Source organism: Aythya marila, assembly GCF_965140915.1.
Source record: "Aythya marila genome assembly, chromosome: 3".
NCBI lineage: Eukaryota > Metazoa > Chordata > Aves > Anseriformes > Anatidae > Aythya > Aythya marila.
Window position 1 is genome coordinate 96,626,456 of NC_139044.1, and position 20,252 is coordinate 96,646,707.

Sequence of the window (20,252 nt, forward strand, 5' to 3'; positions counted from 1 at the left end):
TATGAGCTTTAGAGATCTATCAGGCAATGCCTGTGGAGAAAACCTAAGTTCTTGCTTTTATATGAAGATAGATCATATAATGGCAGGTTCCACTTCATCCACGATCCCTTTGCCCTTGTGATAATGTTGGATGATCATCCTACTGGGTAACAATATTGTCCTATAGAAATGCAAAGAAGCATCAACTGTCTGAGCTCAACTTGTTCTCGTATTTTATGGACTGCTGCACCATTTTGTAAATACAAAGATATTCTGCACTCAGTAGAAGAGCAGAAAATACTTTAAACCTACATTATACTACTTTTATTTGATCTCTGCATTGAAGATCTGTTTAAAATCCTGTCAAACCTTTTAGCAAGATGTGTGGAAGAATAATGAAGTTAACTTTTCCATTAAATAAAGTTGTTACATTTTTACATGAACTGTATTTCAAAGCATGTAAAGAGTCCCTGAATTTTGTTTGTTTTATAAAGTCCATGTTCATACTCAGGAAGTGTTCAATGATTTTCAAAAAAAAAACTACTTTCTACAGTTTCCTTTTATCCTACTTCAAGACAGACAATAAAAGAAAAAAGTTTCTTATGTAAATGGAATTTAAGTGAGTTTATTAAGCAAAAGAACAAAGAATGGGGTCAAGTGTCTATTCCAGGCAGATTGCTCTCACTGCAAGAGAATAAAAGAACAGCTTAATAAGGTAGCTTTTTCCAGTCTGCTGCAGTTCTCAACAAGGTTATAATAGACTACTCAGAAAACAGTGAAAATAAGGTATATGGTTTCTCCTTTAAAACCTTTTGCCTATAGTTATAGGTAGTATACACTGATTAATAGTATACCTACAGGATACTAAGGTATTTTGGATTTCATAATTAATACATAAAATTAACTTTAAAAAACACTGAAGGTCCAAAAGTTATAGTAATGAAGAAGGTTAATCTGCTTTTATCTGGTTGTCACATCCTGAAAAAGAGATTCAATGCTATATTGAATTTTTCTTAAAAGTTTAAGTGGTCTTGGCTTTTACATGCTGCCATTTGGCAGATGTTTATGGTTTGGCAGATTTGAAAAGTGAAAAATCTGAATTGGAACCAGTAACTTATATATGCAGAGCAAGTTTTGTTTTGGTATATGCTAGTTTTAGCGATGTAACAAGCCATTTAGATGTGATGACAATAACTTTTTACCCAACTAGTAACCAAGCTATGTAGAAAGTTTGGAAGTCTGGATTTTAGAGAATCTATTCTTCTTTTAGATACAAAAGCACAAACACCTGTAGCACTGTGAGCACATTTTTATTTAAATTAGCTACTTGAAATTAGTGTGCATAACAATTCAAATCAAACACAATTTTAGTGAATAAATAATGGCATATCCTTAAAGAAGGTCATTAACTCTTGCTCTTCATCCTCAGCTAAGAACACACAGCTACTCACTGAAGACATCAGAAAAATATCTCCTGTACTTAAAAAATAGATGCTTGATGTTTAGTGTTTTATAATGGTAATCTTCCTTCCTTTCTATCTGAATGTTTCTTTTATAGTTCTCAAATTAGGGAACTAGATTAGCTGTGATAGTTAATGTGAGTTAACACAATTCTTATCCAGATTAAATAATGTTTAATATTTAAATCTTCACTTTTTATTTATAGCCTATTCTCAATTAAACAGACCCCTTCAATATAAAAACAGATCTCTTAATTTTATGAACCCTGTCAGAGCACAGTAGGTGCTATTTTATGTTACTTCTGCAAGAATGTACTTTTTTTTCCTCCCTCAACCTCAAAAGAATTGTCCAAGAGTTATGAGTTATGACAACCCCCCTATGTCTTTTCTAGCTCAAGAGATCTCTCCTATACTTTTGAATGGAAGTTTTTTTTCCCCCCATTTCTTTCCATATAACTCTTACAGTTTCCTTTATTTATCTATTTTTGCTTAAAACAGACTTCTGAGAAATCTCATGAGTTTTTTGGCTTTTTCCACAAAACATATTTATAATACATAAGAAAATGGAGGTAGATTTCAGGTTAAAGTAACAAATAGGTCTTTTCTGTTTAATCTGAAGATTTAGGTGCCACTGACCACATTAATAATAAAAAATGTAAACAGTTAACATTAAAAAAAAAAGATTACTAGAAAAAAAGAATAGTAAGAAAGAAACGTGTACATGTTTACAGCCAACAAAACAGCAGAAAAAGCTCCAGAAATATAAGAAACTGTCCCTAGCCCTGAAAAAGACTACACCTTACATGCCTACTCCTGCTGCTTTCAGATACTTACTGGCACAGGGAATTCAGATGATACATTTGCCCTAAACCCTGCTCCATCACTCTAACACCAAGGTTAGAACTTCAATAATATTTGACACACACATAAAGACATAAGGTCACATTCACAGTAAATCCCATAATTCTGTGAAACTGAAAAAATCAGAAGAGACCTAGAACCACAAAGCAAACATACAAAGTAATGTTTGGATCTTATGGATCTTCCTATCCGTAAGTATGTTCTAAACATTACTCACCTGAAGAAGAGCTGCATGCAGTAAGGGTACCTACTACTAAATAGTTTGCTTTATTCTGAAAGATCCTACTAGTTGTTACCTCAAAAGGCATGCTTATCTCTCTCAACTTAGAAACACCTCAGCCCATATGCTCTGACCCACTTAAAGAAGCCTGCAAGGGGCTGAAAGAAAAGCTGAAGGAAAAACAAAACACCTCCAAAGTGCCACTCAGGTAGAAAGAGCTCTCTGGTGGGACACCTGCAGCTTATATACCATTAGGCCCACCTGGCACCCAAACAATCACCTGGGAAAGGGGCAGGGTAAAGAAAAAAAAAAAAAAAAAAAAAAAAAAAAAAAAAGTAGAAGTCAAGCAAGATGAGCAGCAGCTGTGTTGTTTTTGTTTGTCTGGCTTAGCTCAACAGTGTGCGAAGCACAGCACAGAGAACTGTGCTGTTTTTAGAAGCAATGATTCCCATGCCTTCTGCTTCAGCTTTGAATATTGAAAGGGCAATATGACCAAGTATGTAACTGAAACTATTTCAAGTGGAATTAGCTCAAACTTTTATTCACGCTTTCTTTACACTCATGGTAGATGAAGACATCTCTGTCAATTCTCTTAGATTTATAGCTGCTGTTAGCAATGTTAACCATAATCTCCTTTTGAATCTGAACAGTCTTGTAAAAGGATTGCTTAAGGCTGGCTGCCCATGTTTTTCTTTTGGTGGCCTTTAGGTTCATTGTTTACCTTTTTCAGAGAATGTTCCTGCAGATAAAGATCAGGCAAGGTTATGGCTGGTCTTAATGAAATTAAGTGCTATGAAAACTGGGAAAACTTACTGGGAAAACTTACTGAGAAAGTTTAATACCAGCAAGCTAATGCAAGTGGTAAAAATTGTTTTAAATACATTCACTTTCAGTGGGATTTGTGGAATAAAGGGAAAGATAGGAATAAGAAAATGAAGCTTCCCTTAACGTGGAGAATGTTGGTTTTCCCAGCTGTGTAAAACATCATCACCATAAGCTTCTCACTTCCCCTTGGTCTTATTGATTTTTAATCAGGTTGTTTTAACTTTTACTGTCTTATACAATATGCAAAACTAAGCACATGATTGCTATTCAGGAGATTAGTGTTTTTTTTTATTTTTTTAATTATTATTATTATTTTTTTTTTCCTCTCCTCGCTCTGGTCTCTGTGATTAAGTCTTCTGCAAGGAGCTGTACTGGTTGTGTGTCCATCATGGATATGACCTTCTCTTTTTGTTTCCTGTAGAAATAAAATCAAGTATTTTACCCCAAGCACTGCTACAGGCTGGGAGATGAGTGGTTAGAAAGCTGCCTGGCAGAGAAGGACCTGGGAGTGATGGTTGATAGTCGGCTGAATATGAGCCAGCAGTGTGCTCAGGTGGCCAAGAAGGCCAACAGCATCTTGGCTTGGATAAGAAGCAGTGTGGCCAGCAGGTCTACGGAAGTGATTGCCCCCCTGTACTCAGCTCTGGTGAGGCAGCACCTTGAGTACTGTGTTCAGTTTTGGGCCCTTCACTACATGGAGGTGCTTGAAAGAGTCCAGAGAAGGGCAACAAAGCTGGTGAGGGGTCTGGAGAACAAGTCCTACGAGGAGTAGCTGAGGGAGCTGGGTTTGTTCAGCCTGGAGAAAAGGAGGCTCAGGGATGACCTTATCACTCTCTATAGGTACCTTAAAGGAGGCTGTAGTGAGGTGGGGGTTGGTCTGTTCTCCCATGTGCCTGGTGACAGGACGAGGGGGAATGGGCTAAAGTTGCGCCAGAGGATTTTTAGGTTGGATGTTAGGAAGAGCTTTTTTACTGAGAAGGCTGTTAGGCATTGGAATGAGCTGCCCAGGGAAGTGGTTCAGTCACCATCCCTGGAGGTCTTGAAAAGATGTTTAGATGTGGAGCTTAGTGATATGGTTTAGTGGAGGATTTGTTGGTGTTAGGTCAGAGGTTAGACTCGGTGATCTTGGAGGTCTCTTCCAACCTAGATGATTCTCTGTGTGTGTGCTACATCTGTGTTACAGAATTTTTTGAAGTTTATCGTATGCAGATATTTATTAAATTGTACTCATATACACACCATTATACTAGTTTAACACATCATATAATCTCACAAAGAGCAGTATGAAATATGTTGTGTTTTTTTTTTTTTTTTTTTTTAAAGGATACAGCTGGAGGACCTAGTCCTGAAAATACTATCTATATAGAGCACAGCAATTCAGTGCTTAATAAACAAATATACAAGCAGAAATGTTTTTTTTTTCATACGTAGGTAATATAAGAAGTCTTTTCTATTTCATTTGTATGGGCTGGGGAAGCAGATCATTCTCCCAGGGAGTGGGCAAAAGGAATCCGTAAAGTGTTGAAGTAAAATAGTGTTGTGATAGACAGTGAAAGTCCTCTGCAGGGAAGAAGCAAAGAGCTCTTTCAGAATCATCTGATAAGATTTCTCTGTTTAACTGGAGTTGCTAAAACCAGTACTTACTCATAAAGCACATGTGCTAGATAAAGAACATTGCATTAAATCTTTCAGAAGTGACTGGCTTTTTTTTTTTTTTTTTTTCATTTTGCATAAAGAATTAAAGATTTTTTGGAAGTAATGAAAATGGAAGTGAACATGAGTATGTTTTTCAAGTCTACTGGTTTGGTAGTCACAGGGCAATAGTGAATGGGTCACTTCAAAATATTATTTCCTGACTGTTTAATGCATGAATTTCCTTGAAGTATTCCTCTTCCCTGTTTAATGCCCTACCCATTATGCTAAAGATGTTAGCCAACATTTGCTCATTTTCTAATTAATTTGTCTGAATTAGAAGGTGTAGGAGATGCATATTGGATTCCCAGAGGCAGAAAAGTGAATTGAATTTTGGTGTCATACATTCTGACTGCATGTGTTAATTACTGTATGATTTTTTTTTTAATGGTACCCTCTATTGTAGATATTTTAAAACAAAACAAACAAACAAAAAACCCACATGGAGTTTCCTGTATTGCTCAGTAGAATACTAGGGCCTAAAAGGGGAGAGATGCCTTTTGACTGAGTACCTTTTTCCTGTTGACATGAGCTTCATATTATTCATGGATGCTGTTCAGAGTTTCTAAACCCTCATTTAGTTCTGGATTCCAGTGTGCAGGAATGGTTATAAAAATACTTGGTTGAAGTCCTTAGGGCATAAGGCACTTGACTTTCTTCCCAAAAGTCAATTACAAAAAGAGTTATGTATGCACATGTACACACACACACACACACACACACAAATGTGTAAAGATATTTATATATAACCATATGTAGTAGTATCCCATATTTGAGAGATCCTTTACCAAAGAAGTATCATAGTATCTAGTTCATTCGTCAGTCTTCTAATATTCTTTGCAACATTTAAACAATATAAAATGACTTTAGACTGGCCCACAAAGGAACAGTTCAGCTATCTGAGGTTTGGTGGCAGTGGCTAACTTGCAGTGTTCTGCCTATCAAATATACTGCAGCTCATGGTCAAAGTAACCTAAGGAAGAGAACACATAGCTCTACTTTAAAATATAAATTGATCTCTAATTTACATGTTAAATCAAGGATCCTGAGCCAGATCCTTTTTGATTTCCTTCTTCACCTTGCCCAAGGAGATCCCAAATGTAGAGCAGAAAGAAGACTCTGAGTAAGACTGTGACTATTTCCTTCCTAAATTCCTTTCTTCTCTCCTTTAATCTTTCCTTCCCGCCTTCCCCATTTCATGCATTCCTTCCAGTTTCCCTCTCCTTCTCCTTCTGCTTCTTCCTTCCTTTCTTTCTTCAGTTTTATTGAAGGGAAGAAGTACAGAATAATTCACTGTTTTTGGCCTTTTCAAAAGCAAAAGCACATAACTTTGTTAAGGCCTCTGAAATTTAAATGTAGGATTTTTAGATAGTTTATATATAAATATGAAACATGCATTATACCCCGAATGTGTTCCTGATTTATTTTTCTGCTCTATCTTTACTCTGTATTTTCAAAATGATTGTAAGAAAAAAAAATGTATTTTTTTCTAAAAGAAATTTACAATTCTAAAATTGTAAAATCCACACTTCCAAAAATGAATATCTTGAATGTCCTATGAGCCCTAAGAGTCTACTTAAAGTTTACAGGAAAAAAAAAAAAAAAAAAAAAAAAATCTGTAAAATGTGTCTATTGGTTTATGATTGTACATTTATTTGTTCTTATGTTAATTGTTAGAGTTTGGCACAAACCTGTTATGAATAAAGTCTGAATGATATTTAGGTCAAAATCTGGATTTTACATAATATATTTTATCCTTAGATTGAACAATGAAGCATAAATATTAGTCAATCCAATCTGCCTGAAAAAAAAAACAAAACAACAACAACAACAAAAAAAACATAAATCAATATTAATATATTGACTGGAGGTTTTAGAAGGCATTTTTAGGCCATTTTTAAGCATTTTAAATTCTTTTTTTTTTTTTTTTTTTTTTTGAACAGTATATCAATATTATTTTCTATCTCTTTCAGTGTTCATTTACGTGCTGAAATTCACATTGCACATTTGGAATAATTTTATTAGTCTTTATTCAGAATTCAAACTGAGCCCACAGGCTGAAACACACCACTTTTCCTACATATTTCTTTACTTTACTGGGAAGTAATGACAAAAAATTCTATTCCTGAAATTGTCAGTTCTTACTACAGGTGGCTGTGAAAAAGACTCACCTAGTTTTTCCCTGGAAAGGAAGGGAGCTGTCTGCTTGATGCTGACAAATATCAATAACTGTTGGTTTGTTCTACATTTTTTCTTGTTTTGTTTTCATACCTGGTGGAAAAAATGTGACTGCTTTTGATTTATTGCCAGACTGCTTTATCTCAGCAGATTATTGTCGGCTTTTTCTAGTACTTGTAAAAGCTGTGCAAGCGAGTAGGTGAAATCAATGTTACATTTATTTGAAATGTTACAACAATAAATATATTTCAACAGAACCTCTAATTTTTATGGAATCTGGCCAAGCTGTGTTACAGGTTAGCCTGATGGGAAGACCAAGGGATAAAATGGAGGTAAAGGGAACTAGATAAAAGCACCTAAGTGCATATTTACACAGTGAAATGCTGGAAATAGCAACTTTGGTAGGGCTTTTAGATGTTTGTCCTATAGATGAAATCCAACAGAAATGTACTTTTCCTAGATAGTCATAGCAAGTTAGTTAGAGTTTTCATAGAGACTAAATATTACTGAAAATAACCTACATTTTCTTGAAATGGATAATTCACTTTTTTCTTTTTTTTTTTTTCCTTTCCTTTTTTTTTTTTTTTTTTTTTTTTTTTTTTTTAACGTGTCTGTCTCCTTTAGCTGAATGTGGAGCAACTGTCTCTGGAAATGAAGGAACATTGTTGTCTCCAAATTTTCCATCTAATTATGACAACAACCATGAATGTATCTATAAAATTGAAACAGAGGCTGGAAAAGGGATCCATCTTAGAGCCAGGAGTTTTCAGCTGCGTGAGGGAGATATTGTTAAGGTAAAAAGAAAATTATTTCACTTTATGTCATGCTCAACATTCACACTACATGAATTTAATACCAAATATCTTTATCTTCATTTCACTTTCCCACACTGAATGTAAATTCTGTCTGAATATAGGTGACATTAAAAGTTCAATTGTATTTATAGAAATATTAGGCCGTTTACAGTGGATGTAAATGTAAAAAGAAAACCTAAAATGTAAACTTGAATTTTGAAAACTAAAGTGTTGATATCATTTTCTGTTCACAAGAATATTTGTAAGTGAAGCGCTGGGATTGCTTAAAAAAGGACAGTTTTTAATTGCAGATGGTACATTATTGGTACATTTTTATTCTCTTATTTATCTTGCACAGAGTGGGCATTTCTTTCAAATTAATTAATTTTCTCATTGGAATACAAAGATGCCAGGTAATATGGGTTATTGTTTTTGCTCTAGGTGTATTTTATTTCTCTAGGTGTCCCTGCCTGAGCAGGGGGTTGGGCCACATGATCTACATAGGTCCCTTCCAACCTCAACCATTCTGTGATTCTGTAATATTGACTAAAGCAGTACTTAAAGTTGGTTTTCTTTCTTTCACTCTTACTCTGTAGCTAATGTTTGAAACAAATATGAACAGATTTTAACATGTACTTCTCTACAGTATGTTCATAATCTTTTTTTTAAATAATGGCTGCTACATTCTTATATGCTCAACACTTCAGATGAATGCCATGTTTTATTCCCATACATTACATTACTCTTTCAAGTTTATGTCTCTAATTTTTCAGTTAATTGATACTTCAAATCACTGAGGACTCTGAATTCAGTTAGCAACTTGCTATCTGGGGATATCACAGCAACCCATTTAGCATGTTAGAAATAATTGTCAGTATTTCTAACCTGATTGTACTATTTTAATGTGCACTTCCCACAGTAGTTTAAAGATATCCCTATTATAGAGCAATTTTTGTTTTCCATTCTTTTATCTATTATTCCATCAGAAGAGTCTCCTTATGTAAATGTGTGAGAATTTAAAAATCAAAGGAAAAAAAGGGGGCAGGGGAGGGGCTTCTCTTTAAGTACTGGCTTTCCTAATACAAACATTCATATCTTTGTTACTATACTGTTCTTTGTAGCAAGTACAGACTGGATCAAAACATGAATTAAGCAAAACTTAAAGAAAACACCAACAGTATTAGAATGTTGCAGTTAAAAGAAAAACACTTCCTCCATCTTTACCCACAAATCATTGATAATAAAGGTCTTTATGCTTGTGTATGACACCAAGTTAGGTGCGTGTGTCGATGTGCTTGAGGGTAGGAAAGCTCTGCAGGAGGATCTGGATAGGCTGCACCGATGGGCTGAGGTCAACTGCATGAAGTTCAACAAGGCCAAGTGCCGGGTCCTGCACCTGGGGCGCAATAACCCCAAGCAGAGCTACAGGCTGGGAGAGGAATGGTTGGAGAGCTGCCAGGCAGAGAAGGACCTGGGAGTGATGGTGGATAGTCGGCTGAATATGAGCCAGCAGTGTGCTCAGGTGGCCAAGAAGGCCAACGGCATCTTGGCTTGTATCAGGAACGGTGTGACCAGCAGGGCTAGGGAGGTGATCGTCCCCCTGTACTCAGCTCTGGTGAGGCAGCACCTTGAGTACTGTGTTCAGTTTTGGGCCCCTCGCTACAAGAAGGACATCGAGGTGCTTGAGCGGGTGCAGAGAAGGGCAACGAAGCTGGTGAGGGGCCTGGAGAACAAGTCCTACGAGGAGCGGCTGAGGCAGCTGGGCTTGTTCAGCCTGGAGAAAAGGAGGCTCAGGGGCGACCTTATCGCTCTCTATAGGTACCTCAAGGGAGGCTGTAGCGAGGTGGGGGTTGGCCTGTTCTCCCACGTGCCTGGTGACAGGACGAGGGGGAATGGGCTTAAGTTGAGCCAGGGGAGTTTTAGGTTAGATGTTAGGAAGAACTTCTTTACTGAAAGGGTTGTGAGGCACTGGAACAGGCTGCCCAGGGAAGTGGTGGAGTCACCATCCCTGGAGGTCTTTAAAAGACGTTTAGATGTAGAGCTTAGGGAAATGGTTTAGTGGGGACTGTTAGCGTTAGGTCAGAGGTTGGACTCGATGACCTTGAGGTCTCTTCCAACCTAGAAAATTCTGTGATTCTGTGATTCTGTATGAAACACTGCAAGTTCTATGGTAAAGATCCAGAGGGCAAGACCCATGAGCAGCTGAGCTCCTTTGGTTTGTTCAGCCCAGAGCAGAGCAGGCTGAGGGGAGGCCTCATGGCGGCCTGCAGCTCCCTCACGAGGGGAGCGGATGGGCAAGCTCTGAGCTTTGCTCTCTGGGGACAGCGACAAGACCTGAGGGAATGGCATGGAGCTGGGACAGGGGAGGGTCAGGCTATCAGGAAAAGATTTGTCACTGAGAGAGTGGCTGGACACTGGGACAGGCTTTCCAGGGTGGTCATGGCATCAAGCATGCTGAGGTTCAAAAAGTGTTTGGAAAATGCTCTTAGACATGGTTTGATTTTTAGGTGATCCTAAGTGGAGCTGGGAGTTGCACTTAATCTTTGCGGAGCCCTTCCAACTTAGAATATTCTATGATTCTATGATCTTAGTTTGTAGGTGTCATTTTAGATCAATGAAAATTGAGTAAGTGGGCAAAATATGTGGTCTGTATTGTCCTTTGCTCCCATGTTCCCTGGTTTGGTAGCACAGATCCCACAAAACCATGAATAGATGCGGCAGACACAGAAGAACTTAACTGACCACTGAACTGCTTGGATACTATACTTAAGTCTCTGAGAAGCTTTGTTTATAAACAATTTAAGAGACTACCTGAACCGCAATAAAAAAAAAAAAAAAAAAAAAAAAAAGATTAGAAAACCCTAAACAAGAATTCAAGAAACTCAATTATTCTTCAGAACTTTTCATGAGTTATGTCAAGCATACTTAGAGCTATTCCCTGGAGATGTAAGAAAGATTTGCTGGAGAGAAAGCTGTTCAGGGCAATCCGTCACATACTTTCTTCTTTTGTAAATCTGTTAGCATATTACTCCTGAGGATCCAAAGCAAGCAACAGCAAAATTATGGTTATGTCTGAACTGCAAGGCCTGTTCTCTCAATACGAAGCAAATAGCACAGCACAATCTCCATCTACACAACTAAACTGTCTTCCCCAATAACCTCTCCATAGCCTGCATTTATATAACTAATGTCTATTTTGTCTCCACTCCCATGCGAGGATGTGCTTGTATATACTTCCATGGGAATCAGTCCTCGATCTATGCAAGCTCCCAAACCTTACCCAGACATTGTCTGGAAGACTGACAATTGGAGCAGGCCAAAGTCTTAACTAAAAATGTGCTGAAGGTTAAATAGAGCATACAACTGAATGTTAATGTTTGGGGGTTCGTCCTTGCTTAGTTTATATTAGTGGCAGCCTGGCTAAGGTATCACTAGCGTTCAGATTATGAAAATTTGTCCATGCAGTTTCTTATTTTTTTAGCTATTCTTTGTAAGATGTCCTTCAAGACTGAAGGAAATGCTTTTGTCATGCATCAGGAGATGATGCTGACTGTTTGATTATCACTAAGAAGAGATATTCTTTGATTATTTAAATTCTGCTAGCTGAAAGCAGAGAACACTCTAGCAACCTAGCAGAGGAAGCCAGCAAGAATTTTGTTTTCCAAAACAATGCCAGTTATCTTAGAAACTTAACCTAGTTGAGTTTATCCAAGTGGTCCATCTAGCTCAGTATTCCTTCTCTAGTAATGGTAATAGAAGGTATTATTTGGGTAAAATAAGCAAGCCTTACCACTTTCTGTGCTCTGTTCCCCTTAGGTTTCCCCAGCATCCACAGCTGTTGGGTTAAGTTAGACTGCATTTTACTGTTTGCTCTGTTCGTTATCTGTTATGGACCTGTTGTCTTTTAATTTTGTTAGCCATTTAGATCAGTTGATAGTACATACCTGTTCTGCGACAATAAATCCTGAAAGTTCACTATGTAAAGAAGTAGTTTCTTTTATTTATTTATTTATTTTTTTTTTTTTTTTTTTTTTCCCAAGGAAATCTGTCTCTTTAATATGGGTGAGGAAAAAGGGAGATACCATATGGACTACAGCACCTCATTTTTCAGCATGGATGAGTTCAGTCTCAGCTAACATGCTATTTTAATTCCCTAAGATGCTTCAGAATTGTATCTTTACTGTGGTTACTTGTTTTGCTTATAGCACGGTTTAGGCAAATACATACCATCTAGTCTCTTTCCTTTTCTTTTGTGGTTTGTCTGTGAGGTAGATCTTGGCATGTGTGACAGAAATAAATTTTAATGTACTCTGACCAGATCTACAGTCTGAGCAACTGGGAAATTATAACACTCTCCAAATGCTTACCTACCCCAAAGCATTGGCAGAGATGCAGAATTCTTAAGTTTGCTTCCTTTCCTCTGTGTACATAAATATGAGCAAAGTATGGTATAATCACCAGACATTATCTTGTGCTTGCACAGAAGAAAGCCCCAAGACTTTTGCCTTTCAAGCAGCTTGCAAGGGATGCACTGAGTCTTCAGAATATTTATAAACCTTGTGCTGAACCACAGAACATTTTCCCACCTGAATATCTTTCTACTTTTGAAGAAAATAAGTGCTTATATACTATTGCATTTTGCATCCGTGGCACAGTACTGGCAGCTGGGGGGCTGCAGAGCTCTTCTGTGAGGAGAGGCCAGGGCTGCCCCGTGCTGGACACAGCAGGTTCCAGCCAGCTCCAATGGCCCCACCACAGGGCACGGCTGGGCCATGCAACTGAGATGGAGGCACCTCTGGGAAACGTATTTGAGAAAAGATAAAAAATGTTGCTCAGCAGTGTGTGAGAAAGAGTAATGAGGGGAAAAAGAAACATCTGAGAAACAAACCTGGCAATGCCAAGGTCAATACTCCACAAATGTCTTACAAAGTATGTAATATCACTATTTGTTTGAGGTAAGAAGGCAAAGAATTCCATGAGGATTTAATAAAAAGATTGGGGAACATATATAGGAAGATGCAGAAAATTGCAGAGTTTAATTATAAGTAATTTATTCTTATTATCAAAAAGAGAAACTGGATTTTAAGAAAATCTTGCCAGCATTTGTTTCTCCTTCAGGTATCTGTTTTTACATCCCACAGCAGATGCATGTACATTAGCGCCATTACTGGGAGATTGTACTTCGTGAGTAACAGTGGCACTGTCCTCTCTTCTTACCAGCATATTTTCAACCTAGCAGCAGAGCAAGCATGTACCTCTCAGCTCCTCACAAATACTTAGGTGAAATGGAGCATCCCTGAATGTCCTGGCTTCATTTATCTTAGTGCACTAAACAATGCCACGATTGTTCTCTACTGCCCCCGAGGCCAAGTTCTACAGTTTGAATACATCCATAACATTAAAGTCTCTAATCTTACAAAACAAGGTGGTTCACTTAAACTTCCTCTTGGAAACAGTCCCTGGCCTATGCATCTCCTGGGCTATCACTTTCTCAGAAAAGATTTGTGAGTGTGGTAGTAGGCCTGTATTAAATGAGTGCCAAGGATGTACTAACAATAAATACTGTGTGGACAATCAAGTTGTGCCTGTCTCCTGCTCTGGCACAGAGTTGTGCTCTGTCTCCTACATGCTTTTAAAATGTAAAAACAGCTTCAACTGTGTGTGTTTAGCTAGGTTTGCTTGGCACAAGTATGAACTGAAGAGTCATTTAAATATTGAAGTTAAGTAGTGCATAGGGAATAACATAATTTTCAAAAGTGTTTCTGACATAAGGCTATGTACATGAGGAAGGGGCAAGATAAATGATTCCAAGGAGAGTACTTGCAATGTATTGCAAGGGTAATAACTGTAAGTTATAGGCAAAGCTTCCTATAGCTGTAAAAAAGTTTGAACTTGAACTGGGGGGAAAGAGGTCAGAACTTCTGACTTCTAAAAAAAAAAATATATATATATATTTCTAAAAGAAATAGAAACGGAGGCACCATTTTGAGGTGAATAGCTAAGCTGAGTGTCTGGGTCAGCTGAGTATTTTAAAGCTCATTCTTTCTGACTGACACTTCAGATTCTTCATCTTTCTGCTTCAGTGACTACTTGAAACTTTTTAATTCTTTAAAATGGTTTCATTTGGTGATATCTTTATCATTCAATCACCATGAATTTGTTAGAGGCAACACTAAAACCAGGGTATAATTTCATGTCTTTCAGAAGCTATGTGGCCAAATATCTTTGAGTTTCCTCCATGGCACAGAAAGCAGTACTTGGTAATTGTGAGTTATATTTGAAATTGTTTCTCCTACATGAATTAAGCATGTGCCCTATAGTGGCAATGTCTGTACCAGTTATTAATGTTTTCTGGCTCTGGAGGCAGTCGCACATGGTTTATCTCCTCCATACATCAGAACACAGTGGCAGCACACAAGCTGCCTATTGGGAATAGACCTTGGCCCACGCTAATTGCCAAACTGTGACCAAGAACTGTTAGGGAAAATGCAGCCTGGCTTGAAGCAAAACTTTTCCAGGGACAATTCAAACAAGTTATCAGTATGAATGGTTGAGCTGAATTCAATTCTTGTTACTTGTTCAATGATAGTTTCAGTTAGTAGTATAGAGATGTACTGAGTTATGTCTATAATGTTGGCAACAGGAGGACAAGTGTTACCAGTTAAAAATAGTCCCTGCCTTTTCACAGCTGCTTTCACATGATTCCTCTTATTTTTATTTCATAAAATGGCATTTTCATTTTTATCTGGATTAATATTGAGAGAGAATATGATTTAACTTGCTGATCCTCACACATCAAGAGTATCTGTAAAGTCAATGAGGTAGAACACCATTGGAGCAGGATGTCTAAGGAACAATTGTAGTTATTCATGGTATTTTTTCGTCTTTTAAAAACAAGTGAAAATCAATTTTATTTTAATTCAGATAGCATTTACTAGTAATTACAATTAAAAGTCCATCATCCCATTGAAACTAGTAAATCTCTGCAACAAAGTAAAATATCTGTGTTTTCTGCATAGTAAATGATGTGATTTTTTTTATTATTTCATTTTATACAATAATTATTTTATAAAATAGATTTCCAGCTCTGATAAATAAAGTGCAATCAATCAGTGAGATAGATCTATAGTTATGGCCCAGGACAGTGGTAGGAGTTTGAAGGCTTTTTTTTTTTTTTGATATTGCTAGCACAGCTTGAAGTCATTTCTGCTAAGAGATGTATGCTAAGTATGTGTTAATTACAATTGATTGTGACTTGCAATAACTCATCTATTTGTCCTGGTATAAGACAATCTTTGCCTTAGTAATAAGGACAACATGTATTGTTCTAACAATGGCTAGTGCAATTTATTATTGTTCAGAAGCTTCTTTGAAGGAAGGTTGTTATTTATGTCTGTGTATATTAATGAAACAAAATTTGTGCTTTCATATTAAAAAAATCTTTATGCATGTTGTTTTTATTATTTTATTTTGTTAATTGCAGCAATTGATTTGAATGAGGCTTCTTTTAAGACATCAACATATTGATGACATTTTCTACATATTTTCTACACTGGGAAGATAGCTCTGCTTCTAACAGTTGGTTATCATCCATAAATGTAGTTGAAATTGTTTTTCATCTCTAAAGACGGGTTTCTACATTTTGTTTTTACATCTAGCTGAACATTAAAATAGGAAGAAGTTTCTGTGACTTGAATGCAGGAATTTGGATTGTTAAGTGGGTCACTGACTTCTGTTTGGAATAAAGATAAATCCTTATTGTATAACACAAGGTCTGAGAATGAAGAGATGAATATCCAGAGCTTAGATGTTTACTATAATTGAAGCTTAAATATCTAGTCATTGTAGGACATTTGTGGTCAGAGTAAATTATCTTTCACTTCACATTAGAAACCAACTGTTCAGATTCATTACTTCTGCAGAAGAATCCACGAGTGTTACATGCCTTGAAGGGTGAAGCAGTTTGTATTTGTCTATTTTTCCATAAGGAAGTATAGGTGATTTAATTAAATTAAAGAAGAAATCAGGTTTTTAAATTCATCTGGGGACAAAAAACTACAGAGGACTATTTTGGGACTTCATTTCTTTTAAGGTTTTCCAATAAGCAAAAGTAATTTTCCATTCCCTAATCAATACCAGCTCTTCGTTCTTGTCTTGTATTGGTGAACAATCAAAATGACAGGGGGTAATTTGTTATTTTTGTCCTCTATTGACATTTTTAGATAAAGTAACATAGTAAATAAGAACATCTCTGCACTTAGTTTGGAAAGAGACTCACATATTTCTTTGAAAACTTATCTTTCTTTGTTAAAACCTACAGTAAAACAAAAAATATTGCAGGCTCATAGTTTGAAATAAAAAGTGATATATTGACTTTAATACTTCAGTTCTGCTTTTTGATATCTCCAGGAAGGAAAGAACAAAGTGGAATGGGGTTTGCCTCTTTCAGCATTACTTCAATAGTGATTTTAGAAATTATACTTCTATTAACCTTTGTGAGTTATCATGAAAAATAATGTGAGGTATGAAACCTCGGAAGACAGAGTTGCATATAAATACTAATTTCCTTCAAGAAGAACTAACAAAACTGAAAAAGAGAAAAAAAAAAATAAAGAAACACTGTAAGGGTGACAATATTCTGTATTTCACTGAATTTCATAACGAAGAAATGTATTTGCTAACACAATATATACACCGCAAGATTTTTCCAATGCATAGCTAACTTTGGAATTGTTGTATAAAGTTTTTCAGATATTTAGATTAAAATATTTAAGTATCCAGTTTCATACTATTCATACTATTATTTCGTTTCTACAAGGTGTATGATGGAAAAGACAGTTCTTCCCGCTCATTGGGAGCCTTCACCAAAAATGACATGATGGGAGTTATCCTAAACAGCACCTCTAACCATTTATGGATAGAGTTTAATACCAATGGATCTGACACTGACCAAGGATTTCAGCTCACTTATACAAGTAAGTAGCTTACAATTAAGTATGCCTGGGTTCTTAACCTCGTAATGTCCTGACTGGTTGTGAGGACCAGAGTGAAGTTTGCACAAGTCATACACTCAGCCCACAGACTGAGGGTAATTTATTAAAGCTGGCAGAACAGTGAATTTTTAGAGGATAACTAGCTTGTTTCCAATACATATAAATAGATGTTTAGTTGAGACTTCAAGGAATCTCCAAGTAACCCTTGCCTTCAATTTATTGCCTTTTACATCATCTTCTGTACTGCAGAGCAGAGAATCACTTTGTACTTCAAATTTGTTACAGTATTAGAAGGAGCTATGGCACAGAAATGGAATCATAGCTCTTTTTCATACATGTGCTGGCTTCCTTTTGGATTGGAGTCAGCTGTAAAATAAGCAGAAATCACTTTCTCTTCTGTTTTTCTGCTCTGCCTGATAAATTTGATAGTATCATACTATCCTTCATGTGGTTTTTGTTTGTATGTTTGTTTTAATCTAGAAAGTATTTTTCTTTCATTTTATGTTTCAGAATCCAGAAGGAACCACTAGGCATATCTACTCTGATCTGTCTATACAGACTGTAGAATCTTTCCAAGGGTTAAGCCATTTGCTTTAAAAACAATATTTTAAGGGTTCTGATTTCAAGGGAGATGAATGAGTTTCTTTCAAATCCTGCTACAGTTTCATGTACCATTTAGAAATAGCACTTTATTTGAAGATAGAATTTTGCTTAATTTCTGCATCCAGTAGCTAGATTTTGTTATGCCTCAGTTTAGTATTCTAACTCTTACTGTCATGTACCATTTTTTTCTATGTATGTTAATATATACTTCATGTCTTTGAGCTTTTTTTCCCATGCCTGTTTGATTAGTTTTGAATCTCTTCTTTTCTGTTCTATCAAATGTTTTCATACATCTGCAAGTGCATAGACAGAATTTGATACAGTCTTCTAACAGTAATCTTAACAAAACTGCATACACAGGGAAGATCTTAATGAGATATATCTTTCTCCTTTTCCTTTTCTTCCTTTTGTTTTTCCTCATTTATGCTCATTTTGCTGCAGTTCATGTTGAAATGTTTATCTGTAATGAGTTTTGCCTGTTCTAACACGAGACGATCCCCATTTGTAAATACAATGTAATTACCTACTTTTCACATGTATTTTCAGGAAGTCAAATTCAAGACAACACATTGGTGAGGTAGTGACCATCTAACCATCTGATTACATTGACTGTAAAAACAACCCATATTCAGTGTTACTTCCAAACACTGTAGTGTGGTGCTTTTCACCATCATAAGATTCATAAGATTTATTATTTTGGGGTTCTTTGAAAATTGGTTGCAGTGCTGACTCCCATTTTGGAAAGATTCCACTCCAAGCAATATTTTGAAGATTATAACAGAAAGTTATATTCATTATTGGATGGGATTCTATTTATTTATTTATTTATTTATTTATTTAATCTTTTGGTGCAGTTCCAATGCAGTTTCTAAACAAACATTAGTTTTGTGTTTGGACATCAAACAAAATGATAATTATCTGTTTGAATTAATCAAATTATAGATTATATCTGGAGTTAACTTCCCGGAGAGATTATTTTGCAGTTTATTCCATCGCTTAACAGATAGGAATATTCCAGATACTTTATGATTACTAAACAAAGAAAAAAAATAAAGGACTATTAAAATGTGGAATTACTGAAGGAAATAAGGGATATATATTCTGGTGAATAACAAATACTGTAAGGCTGAAGAGTGTTAGGAAAAGTGACGGTGTAATAAAGCTAGTAGTATATCAATTCTGGTCATTGTCTATATGGTTGCTTAGTTCTGGCTGCCTGGAGGGGCTATATCAGCTACCTTTAATTGTTTGCCTTTATAGTGCTTTTCTTCTCATGAATACTATTGAAAGTGATATTAGTGCAGCTGTGAAGTTTGGGTTTTAGAACAATTGCAACGTGTTATTAAAGAGACTTACTAAAAGGTTACTATTGTAGTTCTGCACAATACTATCTTTTTTAATATTCTGAATTCTGTGGATGATACTAAATGTATAGATAAGACAGTAGAAAAAGCTAATGATCCATGAGAACAGAAATGTGCATAGAGAAATCTTCATTTCTGTTTTCAGAATCTCATTACTGAAATAATAAAACAGAATTCTATAAATCCAGAGTCTGAGTGGCTTGTATAAAATTGTAGAAATTAGAATATAAGATACTAAAAGAAAATCTATGAAGGATTCAATTTCTAATGAAATGTGCAATATATGTATAGATAAGATTGCTTCAAGCTAGAAACAATACTGAATGGAAACAAAATTATTGTAATTTCATTCTGTGATCCATAACTACAAGAAGATTTCAAGGAAATAGATTTAGCATAGTGGGCAGAGAGAATTTTTTTACTGGACTGGATGATGAAGCAATCTGTAATCTTTCTGAACTGTTTGGAGAAGATGTGAAATATTTTGACTGAGGAATAAAGTAATAGTAATTGTGTTTAAGGAAATTCTGATTCAAAAAGACTGAGACAGTTACGTTTTGTTAATAGTTTAGCCTGAGATTGGTAGGAAAAGGCCATATCTCCGTGAGAGTCAATGAAACTGTAATTTGCACAATAACTGAATCTGAGTCTACCAGAGGAACAAAAGGAACAAAGAAGAAAATTTGTCTATTTCCTGTAAGACAAGTCAGTATAAAGCTGCTTCCTTAAAATTAGGGTGGAAGTAGGTTGTAATGAATAATAGAGACTGTTTTCATTGTTCAGTACAACAGCTACACTGGTGTCAGAGGGAATGACTCTGGTGAATGCTCATATCTCAGTGCTGAAGAAATTATAACAAAAGCTTTATGAGACTGAAGTGTTGTTGTTGTTTTGTTTTGTTTTGTTTTTTCCTTAAGTTAATGTCAGGTTTCGATAGATTATTTTGGTTTACATGTCTTATATACCAAAGACATGGAAATAAGACTGTCTTCTAATAAAAGCCATCATTTTAGTCTTAAAAATGTAGCCAAAGTTGTACAAATTTTCCTTTATTTTGTTTCTTACTCCTTTTAAACAGAGTTTGCACAAATAGCTAAGTTCTTTGTCTCCCTTTAGATATTTTTCTTTTTAACCATCAGGGGAAGTCTGTGAAAAATCCAAGGAACAAAAAAAAGGGCTTTTAAGATGGTTTTAAATCTCTAAGACATCAATAGAAATCTGTGTGTAAAAAATTATAAAATTTTATAAAAGTTTATACATAATGTTGTAGCCACAACCAACTT

At 35.9% G+C, this 20,252-nt stretch overlaps 1 protein-coding gene across 1 annotated transcript in view; it reads left to right on the forward strand.

Moving 5' to 3' along the window:
* The window catches only part of CSMD1 (CUB and Sushi multiple domains 1), a 1,184,580-nt gene that overhangs the window by 922,757 nt on the left and 241,571 nt on the right, over window positions 1-20,252 (forward strand). The window contains exons 22-23 of the mRNA XM_082756691.1: window positions 7,840-8,009; window positions 16,828-16,984. Coding sequence (XP_082612817.1) covers window positions 7,840-8,009; window positions 16,828-16,984 — 327 coding nt within the window. The remainder of the gene's footprint in view (window positions 1-7,839; window positions 8,010-16,827; window positions 16,985-20,252) is intronic.